Consider the following 15,141-nt stretch of genomic DNA (forward strand, 5'->3'; position numbering starts at 1 on the left):
TAGACCACGGGGGGAGGGGCCGGCTCCCGGCGAGCGGCAGAGCAACGGAGCACAAAATCGGGACTTTTAAAAGTCTGTTCTGCTGAGGGACATCGCTCCAGAGGCTCAACTGGGGTGAAGCCCACGCGGGGTCAGCATGGACTGAGGTCCCGCAGGGTCACAGAAGGATCGGGGGTGTCTGAGTGTCGCAGAGCTTACAGGTATTAGAACGGGAAGCCGGCTAAGAGACAGAGCCGAGGAGTGAGCTCACAGCTCGGGGTTACCTTGAACCGGTCGCAGGCTCGGTCAGCTCTGAGCGCGGCCGGAGGTAGGGTGACGGGAGTAATTGGGTGCTGTTCTCTGAGGGCGCACTGAGGAGTGGGGCCCCGGGCTCTCGGCTCCTCCGGGCCGGAGACCGGGAGGCCGCCATCTTCATTCCCGCCCTCCGGAACTCTACAGACAGAGCTCAGGGAACAAAAGCTCCCGAAAGCAAACCGGAGCGGATTACTCAGCCCGGCCCCGGGTAAGGGCGGTGCAACTCCGCTTGGGGCAAAGACACTTGAGAATCACTACAACAGGTCCCTCCCCCAGAAGATCAACAAGAAACCCAGCCAGGACCAAGTTCACCTACCAAGGAGTGCAGTTTCAATACCAAGGAGAGGAGTGGAATTCCAGAGGAGGAGAAAGCAAAGCACGGAACTCATGGCTTTCTCCCCATGATTCTTTAGCCTTGCAGTTAATTTAATTTTTTTTTCTTTTTCAATTTTTTTTCTCTTCTTCTGCTAAAATTTTTTAACTTTTACCCTTTTCTTTTTTAATGTTTTTTAACTACTTTATCTAATATATATATATTTTTTCCTTTTTATATTTTTTCTTTATTGGTTTTCTTTTTTTAATTGTTTCTTTTTTTTTTTTTTCTTTCTGAACCTTTTTATCCCCTTTCTCCCCGCTCATGATTTGGGATCTCTTCTGATTTGGCTAAAGCATATTTTCCTGGGGTTGTTGCCACCCTTTTAGTATTTTACTTGCTCTTTCATATACTCCTATCTGGACAAAATGACAAGGCGGAAAAATTCACCACAAAAAAAAGAACAAGAGGCAGTACCAAAGGCTAGGGACCTAATCAATACAGACATTGGTAATATGTCAGATCTAGAGTTCGGAATGACGATTCTCAAGGTTCTAGCCGGGCTCGAAAAAGGCATGGAAGATATTAGAGAAACCCTCTCGGGAGATATAAAAGCCCTTTCTGGAGAAATAAAAGAACTAAAATCTAACCAAGTTGAAATCAAAAAAGCTATTAATGAGGTGCAATAAAAAAATGGAGGCTCTCACTGATAGGATAAATGAGGCAGAAGAAAGAGCTAGAAGACCAAATGACAGAGAATAAAGAAGCTGAGCAAAAGAGGGACAAACAGCTACTGGACCATGAGGGGAGAATTCGAGAGATAAGTGACACCATAAGACGAAACAACATTAGAATAATTGGGATTCCAGAAGAAGAGGAAACAGAGAGGGGAGCAGAAGGTATATTGGAGAGAATTATTGGAGAGAATTTCCCCAAAATGGCAAAGGGAACAAGCATCAAAATCCAGAAGGCACAGAGAACCCCCCTCAAAATCAATAAGAATAGGTCCACACCCCGTCACCTAATAGTAAAATTTACAAGTCTTAGTGACAAAGAGAAAATCCTGAAAGCAGCCCGGGAAAAGAAGTCTGTAACGTACAATGGTAAAAATATTAGATTGGCAGCAGACTTATCCACAGAGACCTGGCAGGCCAGAAAGAGCTGGCATTATATATTCAGAGCACTAAACGAGAAAAACATGCAGCCAAGAATACTATATCCAGCTAGGCTATCATTGAAAATAGGAGAGATTAAAAGCTTCCAGGACAAACAAAAACTGAAAGACTTTGCAAACACCAAACCAGCTCTACAGGAAATATTGAAAGGGGTCCTCTAAGCAAAGAGAGACCCTAACACTAGTAGATCAGAAAGGAACAGAAACAATATACAGTAACAGTCACCTTACAGGCAATACAATGGCACTAAATTCATATCTCTCAATACTTACCCTGAATGTTAATGGGCTAAATGCCCCAATCAAAAGACACAGGGTATCAGGATGGATAAAAAAACAAAACCCATCTATATGTTGCCGACAAGAAACTCATCTTAAACCCGAAGACACCTCCAGATTTAAAGTGAGGGGGTGGAAAAGAATTTACAATGTTAATGGACATCAGAAGAAAGCAGGAGTGGCAATCCTTATATCAGATCAATTAGATTTTAAGCCAAAGACTATAATAAGAGATGAGGAAGGACACTATATCATACTCAAAGGAACTGTCCAACAAGAAGATCTAACAATTTTAAATATCTATGCCCCTGGGGCGCCTGGGTGGCTCGGTGGTTTGGGCCGCTGCCTTCGGCTCAGGTCATGATCTCAGGGTCCTGGGATCGAGCCCCACATCGGGCTCTCTGCTCAGCAGGGAGCCTGCTTCCTCCTCTCTCTCTGCCTGCCTCTCTGCCTGCTTGTGATCTCTCTGTCGGATAAATAAATAAAATATTTAAAATAAATAAATAAATAAATAAATAAATAAATATCTATGCCCCTAACATGGGAACAGCCAACTATATAAACCAATTAATAACAAAATCAAAGAAACACATCAACAATAATACAATAATAGTAGGGGACTTTAACACTCACCTCACTGAAATGGACAGATCATCCAAGCAAAAGATCAACAAGGAAATAAAGGCCTTAAAGGACACACTGGACCAGATGGACATCACACATATATTCAGAACATTTCATCCCAAAGCAACAGAATACACATTCTTCTCTAGTGCACATGGAACATTCTCCAGAATAGATCACATCCTTGGTCCTAAATCAGGTCTCAACCGCTATCAAAAGATTGGGATCATTCCCTGCATATTTTCAGACCACAATGCTCTGAAGCTAGAACTCAATCACAAGAGGAAATTTGGAAAGAACCCAAATACATGGAGACTAAACAGCATCCTTCTAAAGAATGAATGGGTCAACCAAGAAATTAAAGAAGAATTGAAAAAATTCATGGAAACAAATGATAATGAAAACACAACGGTTCAAAATCTGTGGGACACAACAAAGGCAGTCCTGAGAGGAAAATATATAGCGGTACAAGCCTTTCTCAAGAAACAAGAAAGGTCTCAGGTACACAACCTAACCCTACACCTAAAGGAGCTGGAGAAAGAACAAGAAAGAAACCCTAAACCCAGCAGAAGAGAAATCATAAAGATCAGAGCAGAAATCAATGAAATAGAAACCAAAAAAACAATAGAACAAATCAACGAAACTAGGAGCTGGTTCTTTGAAAGAATTAGTAAGATTGATAAACCCCTGGCCAGACTTATCAAAAAGAAAAGAGAAAGGACCCAAATAAATAAAATCATGAATGAGAGAGGAGAGATCACAACTAACACCAAAGAAATACAGACAATTATAAGAACATACTATGAGCAACTCTACGCCACAAATTTGACAATCTGGAAGAAATGGATGCATTCCTAGAGACATATAAACTACCACAACTGAACCAGGAAGAAATAGAAAGCCTGAACAGACCCATAACCAGTAAGGAGATTGAAACAGTCATCAAAAATCTCCAAACAAACAAAAGCCCGGGGCCAGACGGCTTCCCGGGGGAATTCTACCAAACATTTAAAGAAGAACTAATTCCTATTCTCCTGAAACTGTTCCAAAAAACAGAAATGGAAGGAAAACTTCCAAACTCATTTTATGAGGCCAGCATCACCTTGATCCCAAAACCAGACAAGGATCCCATCAAAAAAGAGAACTACAGACCAATATCCTTGATGAACACAGATGCAAAAATTCTCACCAAAATACTAGCCAATAGGATTCAACACTACATTAAAAGGATTGTTCACCACGACCAAGTGGGATTTATTCCAGGGCTGTAAGGTTGGTTCAACATCCGCAAATCAATCAATGTGATACAACACATTAATAAAAGAAAGAACAAGAACCATATGATACTCTCAATAGATGCTGAAAAAGCATTTGACAAAGTACAGCATCCCTTCCTGATCAAAACTCTTCAAAGTGTAGGGATAGAGGGCACATACCTCAACATTATCAAAGCCATCAATGAAAAACCCACCGCAAATATCATTCTCAATGGAGAAAAACTGAAAGCTTTTCCGCTAAGGTCAGGAACACAGCAGGGATGTCCGTTATCACCACTGCTATTCAACATAGTACTAGAAGTCCTAGCCTCAGCAATCAGACAACAAAAGGAAATTAAAGGCATCCAAATCGGCAAAGAAGAAGTCAAACTATCACTCTTTGCAGATGATATGATACTATATGTGGAAAACCCAAAAGACTCCACTCCAAAACTGCTAGAACTTATACAGGAATTCAGTAAAGTGTCAGGATATAAAATCAATGCACAGAAATCAGTTGCATTTCTCTACACCAACAAGACAGAAGAAAGAGAAATTAAGGAGTCCATCCCATTTACAATTGCACCCACAACTATAAGATACCTAGGAATAAACCTAACCAAAGAGACTAAGAATCTATACACAGAAAACTATAAAGTACTCATGAAAGAAACTGAGGAAGACACAAAGAAATGGAAAAATGTTCCATGCTCCTGGATTGGAAGAATAAATATTGTGAAAATGTCTATGCTACCTAAAGCAATCTACATATTTAATGCAATTCCTATCAAAGTACCATCCATTTTTTTCAAAGAAATGGTACAAATAATCCTAAAATTTATATGGAACCAGAAAAGACCTCGAATAGCCAAAGCAATATTGAAAAAGAAAGCCAAAGTTGGTGGCATCACAATTCCGGACTTCAAGCTCTATTACAAAGCTGTCATCATCAAGACAGCATGGTACTGGCACAGAAACAGACACATAGATTAATGGAACAGAATAGAGAGCCCAGAAATAGACCCTCAACTCTATGGTCAACTAATCTTTGACAAAGCAGAAAAGAATGTCCAATGGAATATAGACAGCCTCTTCAATAAATGGTGTTGGGAAAATTGGACAGCCACATGCAGAAAAATGAAATTGGATCATTTCCTTATACCACACTCGAAAATAGACTCAAAATGGATGAAGGACCTCAATGTGAGAAAGGAATCCATCAAAATCCTTGAGGAGAACACAGGCAGCAACCTCTTCGACCTCAGCCGCAGCAACATCTTCCTAGGAACATCGCCAAAGGCAAGGGAAGCAAGAGCAAAAATGAACTATTGGGATTTTATCAAGATCAAAAGCTTTTGCACAGCAAAGGAAACAGTTAACAAAACCAAAAGACAACTGACAGAATGGGAGAAGATATTTGCAAATGACATATCAGATAAAGGGCTAGTGTCCAAAATCTATAAAGAACTTAGCAAACTCAACACCCAAAGAACAAAGAATCCAATCAAGAAATGGGCAGAAGACATGAACAGACATTTCTGCAAAGAAGACATCCAGATGGCCAACAGACACATGAAAAAGTGCTCCATATCACTCGGCATCAGGGAAATACAAATCAAAACCACAATGAGATATCACCTCACACCAGTCAGAATGGCTAAAATTAACAAGTCAGGAAATGACATGCTGGCGAGGATGCGGAGAAAGGGGAACCCTCCTACACTGTTGGTGGGAATGCAAGCTGGTGCAACCACTCTGGAAAACAGCATGGAGGTTCCTCAAAATGTTGAAAATAGAACTACCCTATGACCCAGCAATTGCACTGCTGGGAATTTACCCTAAAGATACAAACGTAGTGATCCGAAGGGGCACGTGCACCTGAATGTTTATAGCAGCAATGTCTACAATAGCCAAACTATGGAAAGAACCCAGATGTCCATCAACAGAGGAATGGATAAAGAAGATGTGGTATATATACACAATGGAATACTATGCAGCCACCAAAAGAAATGAAATCTTGCCATTTGCGACGACGTGGATGGAACTAGAGGGTATCATGCTTAGCGAAATAAGTCAGTCGGAGAAAGACAACTATCATATGATCTCCCTGATATGAGGGAGAAGAGATGCAACATGGGGGGTTAAGGGGGTAGGAGAAGAGTAAATGAAACAAGATGGGATTGGGAGGGAGACAAACCATAAGTGACTCTCAATCTCACAAAACAAACTGAGGGTTGATGGGGGGGAAGGGGGTTGGGGGGGTGGAGTTATGGACACTGGGGAGGGTATGTGCTATGGTGAGTGCTGTGAAGTGTGTAAACCTGGCGATTCACAGACCTGTACCCCTGGGGATAAAAATATATGTTTATAAAAAATAAAATTTAATAAAAAAAAATTAACAACAACAGGGGCACCTGGGTGGCTCAGTGGGTTAAGCCTCTGCCTTCGGCTCGGGTCATGATCCCAGGGTCCTGGGATCGAGCACTGCATCAGGCTCTCTGCTCAGCGGGAAGCCTGCTTCCTCCTCTCTCTCTGTCTGCCTCTCTGCCTACTTGTGATCTCTGTCTGTCAAATAAATAAATAAAATCTTTAAAAAAAAAAATTAACAGCAGCAGGAAATTTGGGAAACTCACAAGTACAGGGAGGTTAACATATTCTTAAATAACCAATGGGTCAAAGAAGAAATCACAAGGGAAATCAGAAAATATTTTGAGATAATGAAAACAAAATACACCCAGACTTAGAGGATACAGTTAAAGAAGTGCTTTGAAGGGAATTTGCACCTGTAATGCCTGTATTAAAAAAAAAAAAAAAAAAGATCTCAAATCAATAACCTAAACTTAACCTTAAAAGCTCAAAAAGATCAAACTAACACCAAAGCAAACAGAAGGAAGGAAATGATAAAGACTGCGTAGGAAACCAATGAAATCAAGAATTAAAAACAACATTTAAAAAAAAATCAATTAAAACCAAAAGTTAGTTCTTTGAAAAGATCATTAAATTGACAAACCTTTAACTAGACTGACCAAGAAGAGAGAAAACCCAGCCTCCCACTGGGAAAGTCAGGGGAAAGGGAGTGACCGCTAATGGAATGTGGTTTCCTTCTAGAGTGATTAAAAACGATCCGCAATTCATGATGATGGTTGCATAACTTTGGGACTCTAACCAACACAGGTGAATCATATTTAATTACTAAAATAATAAAAAAAGCAAAAAGCAAAACAAACAAAAACCTCCAAAAGACCTGAAAACAACTGGTCACTATCCTTCCTTTCTTTTTCATTGGTTTTGTAAACTAGATGCTTGTCTGTGGGGCGGACTGGGCAGACACCAGGATTAAGTCTTCATGCAGGCTTGGAGGGAGAGAGACCCCAAGGGGAAGACTGATGGTAACCACAGAGAGGAAAACAGAAGATCAGTGAGCTTCTCCAAGAGTTGGGAGGCTGCTTTGGATACAAGAGCCCCCTTTCTCTTGGTTACCCTAAAATATAGTACCTTTGGTCCTTTTGCCATTGTCAAGTTTACACTCTAGACCTTCCACTGCGGACACGGAGTGGCTTCTAGGCAACCCCCGCTTTGCTGATCTCTTTGAAGGAGAAATCATTTCCTGGTTGAAGAGATTTCTTCGAACTTTGGTCACTTCTGAAAGCATAAAAAAAAGAAAAGAAAAGAAAAGCAACATTTACTAATATTCACATTTACTAATAGATTTCCTTAAATACTATACTCACATGATGCAAACTATTACCCTTACAAATTCAGTTTATTTATTTATTTGTTTATTTGTCAGAGATCACACAAGCAGAGCAAGCAGCAGGTGCAGGGAGAAGCAGGCTCCCAGCTGAGCAGAGAGCCTGATGCAGGACTGGATCCCAGGACCTTTGGGTCATGACCTGAGCCAAAGGCAGAAGCTTAATCGACTGAGCCACCCGGGTGTCCCACAAATTCCGTTTAAATCCAACTTTTCAGGAACGTGAGGAAGGCCCACATCACTTAGAGGCTGTCCTCATTGTAAAATGGACACAATTCTTAAGAGGCTGGCTAATGTAGATCAGAGTCCTTTTACTATACGCCATTACTGCGAGGATTTTCCTCGCTTTGGACCTTTTTACTCCTTTGTATTCCACTCAGCTCCAAGGAGAGGAACTGTTCCTTTCAATTCCACAAATCTTTTTCTTCTTCTTCTATTTTACAAATTTGCTGGATTATGCTCTTCCTGACTCCCGGGCATGAGAATTTTGTGACCACTCAGATTCAAAGTTAGGAGAAACAGCTCCCAAGTCAGAAACTACCTGACAAAGCTAGCAGGATGGCATCTGAGTCTGAAGCAGGATGTCCCATAGGTGGCTACTCAAAAACTCACGTAGGATAAACTCCTCTTAGAGCAGGTCATTTAAATACAAACCAGGGGAACCTGGGTGGCTCCGTGGGTTAAACCTCCGCCTTTGGTTCAGGTCATGATCTCAGGGTCCTGGGATCGAGCCCCGAGTCGGGCTCTCTGCTCAGCGGGGAGCCTGCTTCCCCTCTAGCTCTCTGCCTGCCTCTGTGGCTACTTGTGATCTCGGTCAAATTTAAAAAACAAACAAACAAAAATCTTTAAAAAAATAAAAAAATAAAATAAATAAATACAAACCAAATTATCCCTGACACATAAGCTGGGAGGAGCCCTGCCTGATATTTACCCACTGGTGACCGACATTACCATTAAGGACACCAAAAACACCCAAGTTTCAAAAAAAAAAAAAAATACCTGAAATGGATTTAGGACCTGACAGCCAAGTTTGATTTGTTCCTTTGTTTTCCCAAGGTTTTAAAAGTTTAATAGTGACAGAAAGCTTTGAAGAATAACACATCACACATAGACTCAACACTAAAATTCATCAGCCATCAAAATTTGATTTTCTCCCTGCACCTCTCTATGTTTACACAATTTTTCCCTCACCGAAGTTGCATAGTAAGGTGAGGACATCCCAACCCTTTAGTTCCCTGCACTTCAGCACACATCTCCCAAAATCAAGGGCAGGGCACCGGGCATACTATCCATCCTCCCATTTCTCTCGTGGTCTCAGCAATACCCCTTACCACACCCCCCACACCGGCCCAGGAAAGTTACGATGGAAGCAGGGATCACGTGGTGCGCTCGGTGGTCACGTCAAGTGCTTTCACCCAAACCAGTTTATCACCGCTTCTTTTCCTTCTTGTGGCTTTCACAGTAATGGTGTTTTCAAGAAAGATTTCCGACTAGTGATTTGGCAGAATGCAGTATTTTGAGAGGATGTGAATACCTTATTCTCCTAGCATTGGGTATTTGGACGTATTTCATTAAGCAACGATTATACAAAATTCTTATTTACAACTGTATGCAGCTGCTAAAATATATGCCATTAAACTGAGTTTGTCATGCTAGTGAATAAATGTGTGCACTGCGAGAGCCTGGCGTACCTTGTACTGGATCTTTCAGTGGAACTGGAGGCTGCTGAAGAGGACAGGAGCTCTCCTGGAAGAGGAGGAAACCGACGTTCATTTAAAAGAATAAAAATTCCACGTGAAATCCTCTGACCCTTGCAGTTCCACTTGTAGGAATCCCTAACAGGAATACTTATAAAATGCACAAAAACAGATATAGGTTCTAAGGACACGGAAGCCTGCATTATAATACAAAATAAGAAACATCCTCAGTATCCATAGTGAGGGGCACCTGGCTGGCTCGGTCGGTTAAGCGTCTGCCTTCGGCTCAGGTCATGATCCCAGGGTCCTGGGATTGAGTCCCGCATCGGGCTCCCTGCCCAGCGGGAAGCCTGCTTCTCCCTCTGCCTCTGCCTACTACTCCCCTGCTTGTGTCCAAGCTCGCTGACAAATAAATAAATAAAACTTAAAAAAAATATATATCCATAGAGTGAAACAAATTTTGATACATCCATCCAAAGCAGACATTAAAACATCAGACCTCTAGAATAGAGAAGGAAGGAAGACCCATCTGTACGTACACAGAGAACAAGTCAATGATGGGGAAAAGGAAAAAAACAGAACGAGTACAACAGGTTTGTACAACTATTTGTAATGCGTGTGTGTGTGTGTAACAGATAATGAAGACATCTTTGATGTGTGCTATTGGTATATATAAAAAAGGGCCTGGAACAGCCACAACAAAGAGTCATCCAGGATTCCTACTGAAGAATGAACGGAGGAGGGGCGACTGAGTGGCTCAGTCGATGAGCACCAGACCCTTGATTTCAGCTCAATCCACTTTCTGAGGGTTTTGAGAGTCTCAGGGTTGTGAGATTGGGCCCCTGTGGCAGGCTCCGCATTCAGCGGAATCTGCTCAAGATTCTCTCTCACCCACTCCAATCTCCCCCCAGAAAATAAATAAAATCTTAAATTAAAAAAAAATAATAATGGAGAAGAGACACTTAAGGGTAAAGCCATATAAACTAGAGGGTGACTACACGCTTCAGGGCTTCACTGCACTGATCTATTCACTATTCGATAGTCTAAAAATCTAGATGCAGCTAAACGACAATTGTTTTTAAAGCTTTTCTTTCCAATTATGCCAATATATTTTTTAAAAAATGAACTACCACATACAGGCTGACTTAAGGAGTGCTAGAAGGACTGCAAATCATTGTAACATCTAGAGAGAAAGAAAGTCTGACACCTTTGTTGCCGTCCACTTCTGGATTTTCTATGATTTCTGATCCGGATTCCAAGGTACACAAGATTTGCATCTTTTTTCAAGGCATACTGAGGATGTGAACAGCACTAACTTTTTTTTTTTTAATAATTTTTATAAAGATTTTTATTTATTTATTTGACAGAGATCACAAGTAGGCAGAGAGGCAGGCAGAGAGAGAGGGAGAAGCAAGCTCCCCGCTGAGCAGAGAGCCCGATGTGGGGCTCCATTCCAGGACCCTGGGATCATGACCTGAGCCGAAGGCAGAGGCTTAACCTGCTGAGCCACCCAGGCGCCCCACGGGTAAAATGGTTTATTTTTAACAAATCTGTAGTTCTTCAGTTGTTGGATTCCAGTTGAATACTCATTCATAAAACCCTCTCGGATCCCACTCCCTCAAAGTAGAGGCAGTCCCCTGCGAGCTTATTTATTGTATCAACTCGTGCTAGAAGGAACGGATCTGGTGGCATGATATCCTGTCCCCTGGGAAAAACTTACGTTTTTTGTAGCTCTCTTGGACGCTTTGGGGATCTCAATTTGTCGAAGATTTTGTGAAACCTCCGCAATGCTTTTATGTCTTATTAATGCATTTTTCCTTTTAAAAACAGAAACAAACAGCCATTACACATTGAACAGAGGTTATGAGTAAATTAGAAAAGAATCAGAGTTGAAAATAATACACTAATTAATAAAAGTCAGTTATCTTGTCATTGGTCTGAATTTGTAGCAAAACACGGCAACCTCACAATTTCCAAAAGTTAACTACTATCAGTTCAACTAGTTACAAACAACAGGGAGCATCAAGGAAAACAAAGTCACCGAAGCCGGAAGCTTGTCTCATAAAAGGCTCCTAGCTCCTGCAGACCCTACGTGGACGCAGACCCACGTGGACAAACAAGGGCACTGTGGACTACGTTATCAATCCTGCATATTCCCTGGATAAAATACAGGATGCCAGATGTTGCATGTTAGGAATGCCTATAGATGGCTTCTGGGATTCAGACAGAAGGACAACTAGTAATTCAACAAATTCTATACCAAGACAACTGCCCTCTGTCCGACCTACAATAGAGCACGTAATTCCTTCAACTCCTACCTTCTTTTCTTAGCCGATCTGGTGCGAAGCTCTTCTAGCTGGTCGGACTCAGTGCCACCAGACACTGATCTATGAGCACTTGACGGAAGAGGCACAGAGAGAAGGGGTGATATGTTTTCTTGTGTCACGGAGTCGTCACTGAAAAAATCTAGAGGAAGGACACCAGCCAGCTTCTGAGGAATCATAAACCCCAGGCTGTCATAAAGATTCCCAAGTGTCTTCGGGATGGAGTCAATATACCTGCGGAAGAGATTGGTTAACTATGCGACGGTCACCATTCCGCCCTCTCTGTTCCGCCCCGCATCCAGCAGGACAGACAATCCTTAGAATTCCGTAATTCTCACATAATACCAAGCACGTGCAGTTTCTGGTAAGACAGTTCTAAAGTTAGTAGTCATCAAACTCACAATCCCAAGATTTCCTCCAGAAACTTTGCTAGGTATGCCGAATCCTCAGTCAAACACACGGTGCGCAGCAAGCCTGTCACCTGAAGAAGATAACCGAAAATGACCACGTGCTTCCTGCAGGGAAGTGGAGAGCCTTTTGGGCTCGTCTCCGGCGGTGCTGGGCTATATACTTGCCTCCTTCACCACCTGTTCCATCTCAGCGGTGCTTTCATGGACGGACGGGCACTGCAGACACAGCTCCAAACGAAGAAACACCTGAAGCTGGCACCTTGACAGAATGAAATACTTGGGTCATATCCATCCTGAGTGCCATTTAACTACACGCTCCCTCCTTAAGCAAAGATCTGTTTACAGAAGAACTGACAACCGAAAAGGAGAAGAGACACTGCTTTTAAATAGGGTGGCTCAGACTGCGCATCACAACGTCGTGGAGAATAAACCTCTAGGAGCAACTGGCAATCTAGTTTGTATTTATTAATCAATCAGTCATCAATCCGTTTAAGTGGATCCAAGCTGTTCTGGAGTGATATATATAACCAAACACACACACACACACACACATATAAAGTAAATATATCAAGGTAGTTACTTACTCTCTGACTTTATCTTCATCCAGTTTTTCCCCTAGATTCTGTCGAAGACTTTTGCTAGTTTTTAAGAGGCTATTTTTCACTTGATTCACGCAGTTCATCTGAAAATACAAAATTATTACATAGGAGACTACTGAGTTACATATTATTTCTAATTTGTTTCACAGCTGATTAACGTCCTAAGAAGGGAAGTACATTCCCTTACAAATTGCCCCCTTATTTCATCTGAATGAAAAAGTGAAATGAATGTGCGGGCACCTGGGTGGCTCAGTCGGTTGAGTGTCATCTTGGTTTCAGCTTAAGTCATGATCAAGTGGGATCCAGTGGGATCAAGCCCCCCACTGGACTCTGCGCTTGACACAGTCTCCTTGAGATTCCCTCTCTCTCCCTCTGCTTACATGTTCTATTTTAAATAAAGTCTTAAAAAAAAAATGTTCTTTCTCCTTATCTTCAAAAGTAACATGGTAAAAAGTATTTGAGAGCAGGGGGACATGGATACAAGCCTGCATATCTGGCCTTTTTTTTTTAAAAAAAAGATTCCTTAGGGGTGGAGGGGTGCCTGGCTGGCTCAGTCAGTACAGCATCTAACTCCTGATCTCAGGGTCATGAGTTCAAACGCCACGTTGGGCGTGGAGCCTACAATCAATCAATAAAATTAAATAAATAAGTACATACATATATAAATAAGGACCATAAGCAACTCCTGTCCACTTGAGAGGAGCCTGGCTTTCACCACTAACCATGAATAAAGACAATGACAGCATGGTCTAAACCAGTGGTTGGCAACACCCCCTGTGCATAAGAATCATCTAGCAAGCTTTTTATAAGTACATATACCCAGGAACAAGCCTCAGTTGGTCTTGAGGAAGCCAGGCATCAGCATTTTTTAAGAAATGTTCCGGGTGAGGGGCGCCTGGGTGGCTCAGTGGATTAAGCCTCTGCCTTCAGCTCAGGTCATGATCTCAGGGTCCTGGGATCGAGCCCCACATCGGGCTCTCTGCTCAGCAGGGAGCCTGCTTCTCCCCCTCTCTCTGCCTGCCTCTCTGTCTAGTTGTGATCTCTCTGTCAAATAAATAAATAAAATCTTAAAAAAAAAAAAAAAAGTTCCGGGTGAATCTGGGTAAGAACCACCAGCTTAATTATGGAGCTAACGTGCAGTTCAGGACAGAGATTTCATTAGAAAAGAAGTACATATAATTTCCACTACTCTCACTTGGCCTATTTCCTGGGTTTCTGCCTTTACCAGTTCACCATGTCCACCTTCCAAGGTCTGGAATTATGTTCACCCCCTTGCTTATCTTACTTGTGAATCACATATCACGGAACAGTCATTTCCCAACACATATGGCCAAACCTGCCAACAAGCACCCAACCACCCCATACTCTCTTACTTCTAATTCCTTGGTGCCTTTGGATTTTAGGAATGCTTTAATGGTTGAGATCATATTCTGAGCGCATGAATGCAACGTGTTTTCTCCTGTGGCCACAGTCTTTTGGTAATTTTCATGTATGTAAGACAGGAGCTTCTCTTCTGTTTTAAAATCTATGAAAAAAAAATCAAATTGATCATCACACTTAGCTGAAGTTATTGTATTAAGTCAGTGGTCAACTGGGAATTTTTGCCTCCCAGGGACATGTGACTGTGTCTGGGTTGCCAGCCTGGTGGGGATCTAGCAGGCAGAGGCCAGGGATGCTGCTAAAAATCCCACAGCCCAAAGGACAGCCCCTACAAGAGATTATCCCACCCAAAATGTCAGTAGTGTGGAGGATTAGAAACTACAGAGATGGTCATTTTAAGGCTTTGCAAATCAAATGTGCTTATAAATTTAAGGATAACCATTATGGAAAAAAAAAAAAAAAAAACTATAGGGGTGCCTGGCTGGCTCAGTCAGTGGAGCATGTAACTCTAGATCTCAGGGTTGTGAGTTCGAGCCCCACGTTGGGTATAGAGATTACTTAAAAATAAAATCTTAAGAAAGCAAAACAGGGGCACCTGGGTAGCTCAGTTGTTAAGCTCAGGTCATGATCCTGGCTGGAGTCCTGGGATTGAACCCCACATCAGGCTCCCTGCTGAGCAGGGAGCCTGCTTCTCCCTCTCCCACTCCCCCTGCTTGTGTTCCCCTTTCTCATTGTCTCTTCTTTCTCTGTCAAATAAATAAAATCTAAAAAAAAACCCCAAAAAACAAAAAAAGCAAAACCAAACAAAACTATATAACCTCCAAACCTAGCAGAAAGGAAAATGAGGAATAAACAGAACTTGATTAATCTCAGAGTCTGCTAGCAAGGAAAAAATAAAAACTATAGAAAGCACAAAATAAGACACTAAAAAACTTCCAAGCTTATCAGTAACTACAAACATTTATTTTACAAATGTGCTTGCTGAGTAAAAGAAACTATCAGATTGGATTAAAAAATTCCCTCACATTACAGATGTCAGA

General features: G+C 41.8%; 1 protein-coding gene across 1 annotated transcript in view; it reads right to left on the reverse strand.

Moving 5' to 3' along the window:
* Positions 1–15,141, reverse strand: part of TICRR (TOPBP1 interacting checkpoint and replication regulator) — a 49,414-nt gene that overhangs the window by 17,162 nt on the left and 17,111 nt on the right. The window contains exons 8-15 of the mRNA XM_047736658.1: positions 14,095–14,246; positions 12,707–12,804; positions 12,288–12,381; positions 12,114–12,193; positions 11,707–11,946; positions 11,109–11,205; positions 9,383–9,437; positions 7,436–7,582 (exon numbers count right to left, since the gene is read on the reverse strand). Coding sequence (XP_047592614.1) covers positions 7,436–7,582; positions 9,383–9,437; positions 11,109–11,205; positions 11,707–11,946; positions 12,114–12,193; positions 12,288–12,381; positions 12,707–12,804; positions 14,095–14,246 — 963 coding nt within the window. The remainder of the gene's footprint in view (positions 1–7,435; positions 7,583–9,382; positions 9,438–11,108; positions 11,206–11,706; positions 11,947–12,113; positions 12,194–12,287; positions 12,382–12,706; positions 12,805–14,094; positions 14,247–15,141) is intronic.

The sequence above is a fragment of the Lutra lutra genome, chromosome 7, assembly GCF_902655055.1.
Source record: "Lutra lutra chromosome 7, mLutLut1.2, whole genome shotgun sequence".
NCBI lineage: Eukaryota > Metazoa > Chordata > Mammalia > Carnivora > Mustelidae > Lutra > Lutra lutra.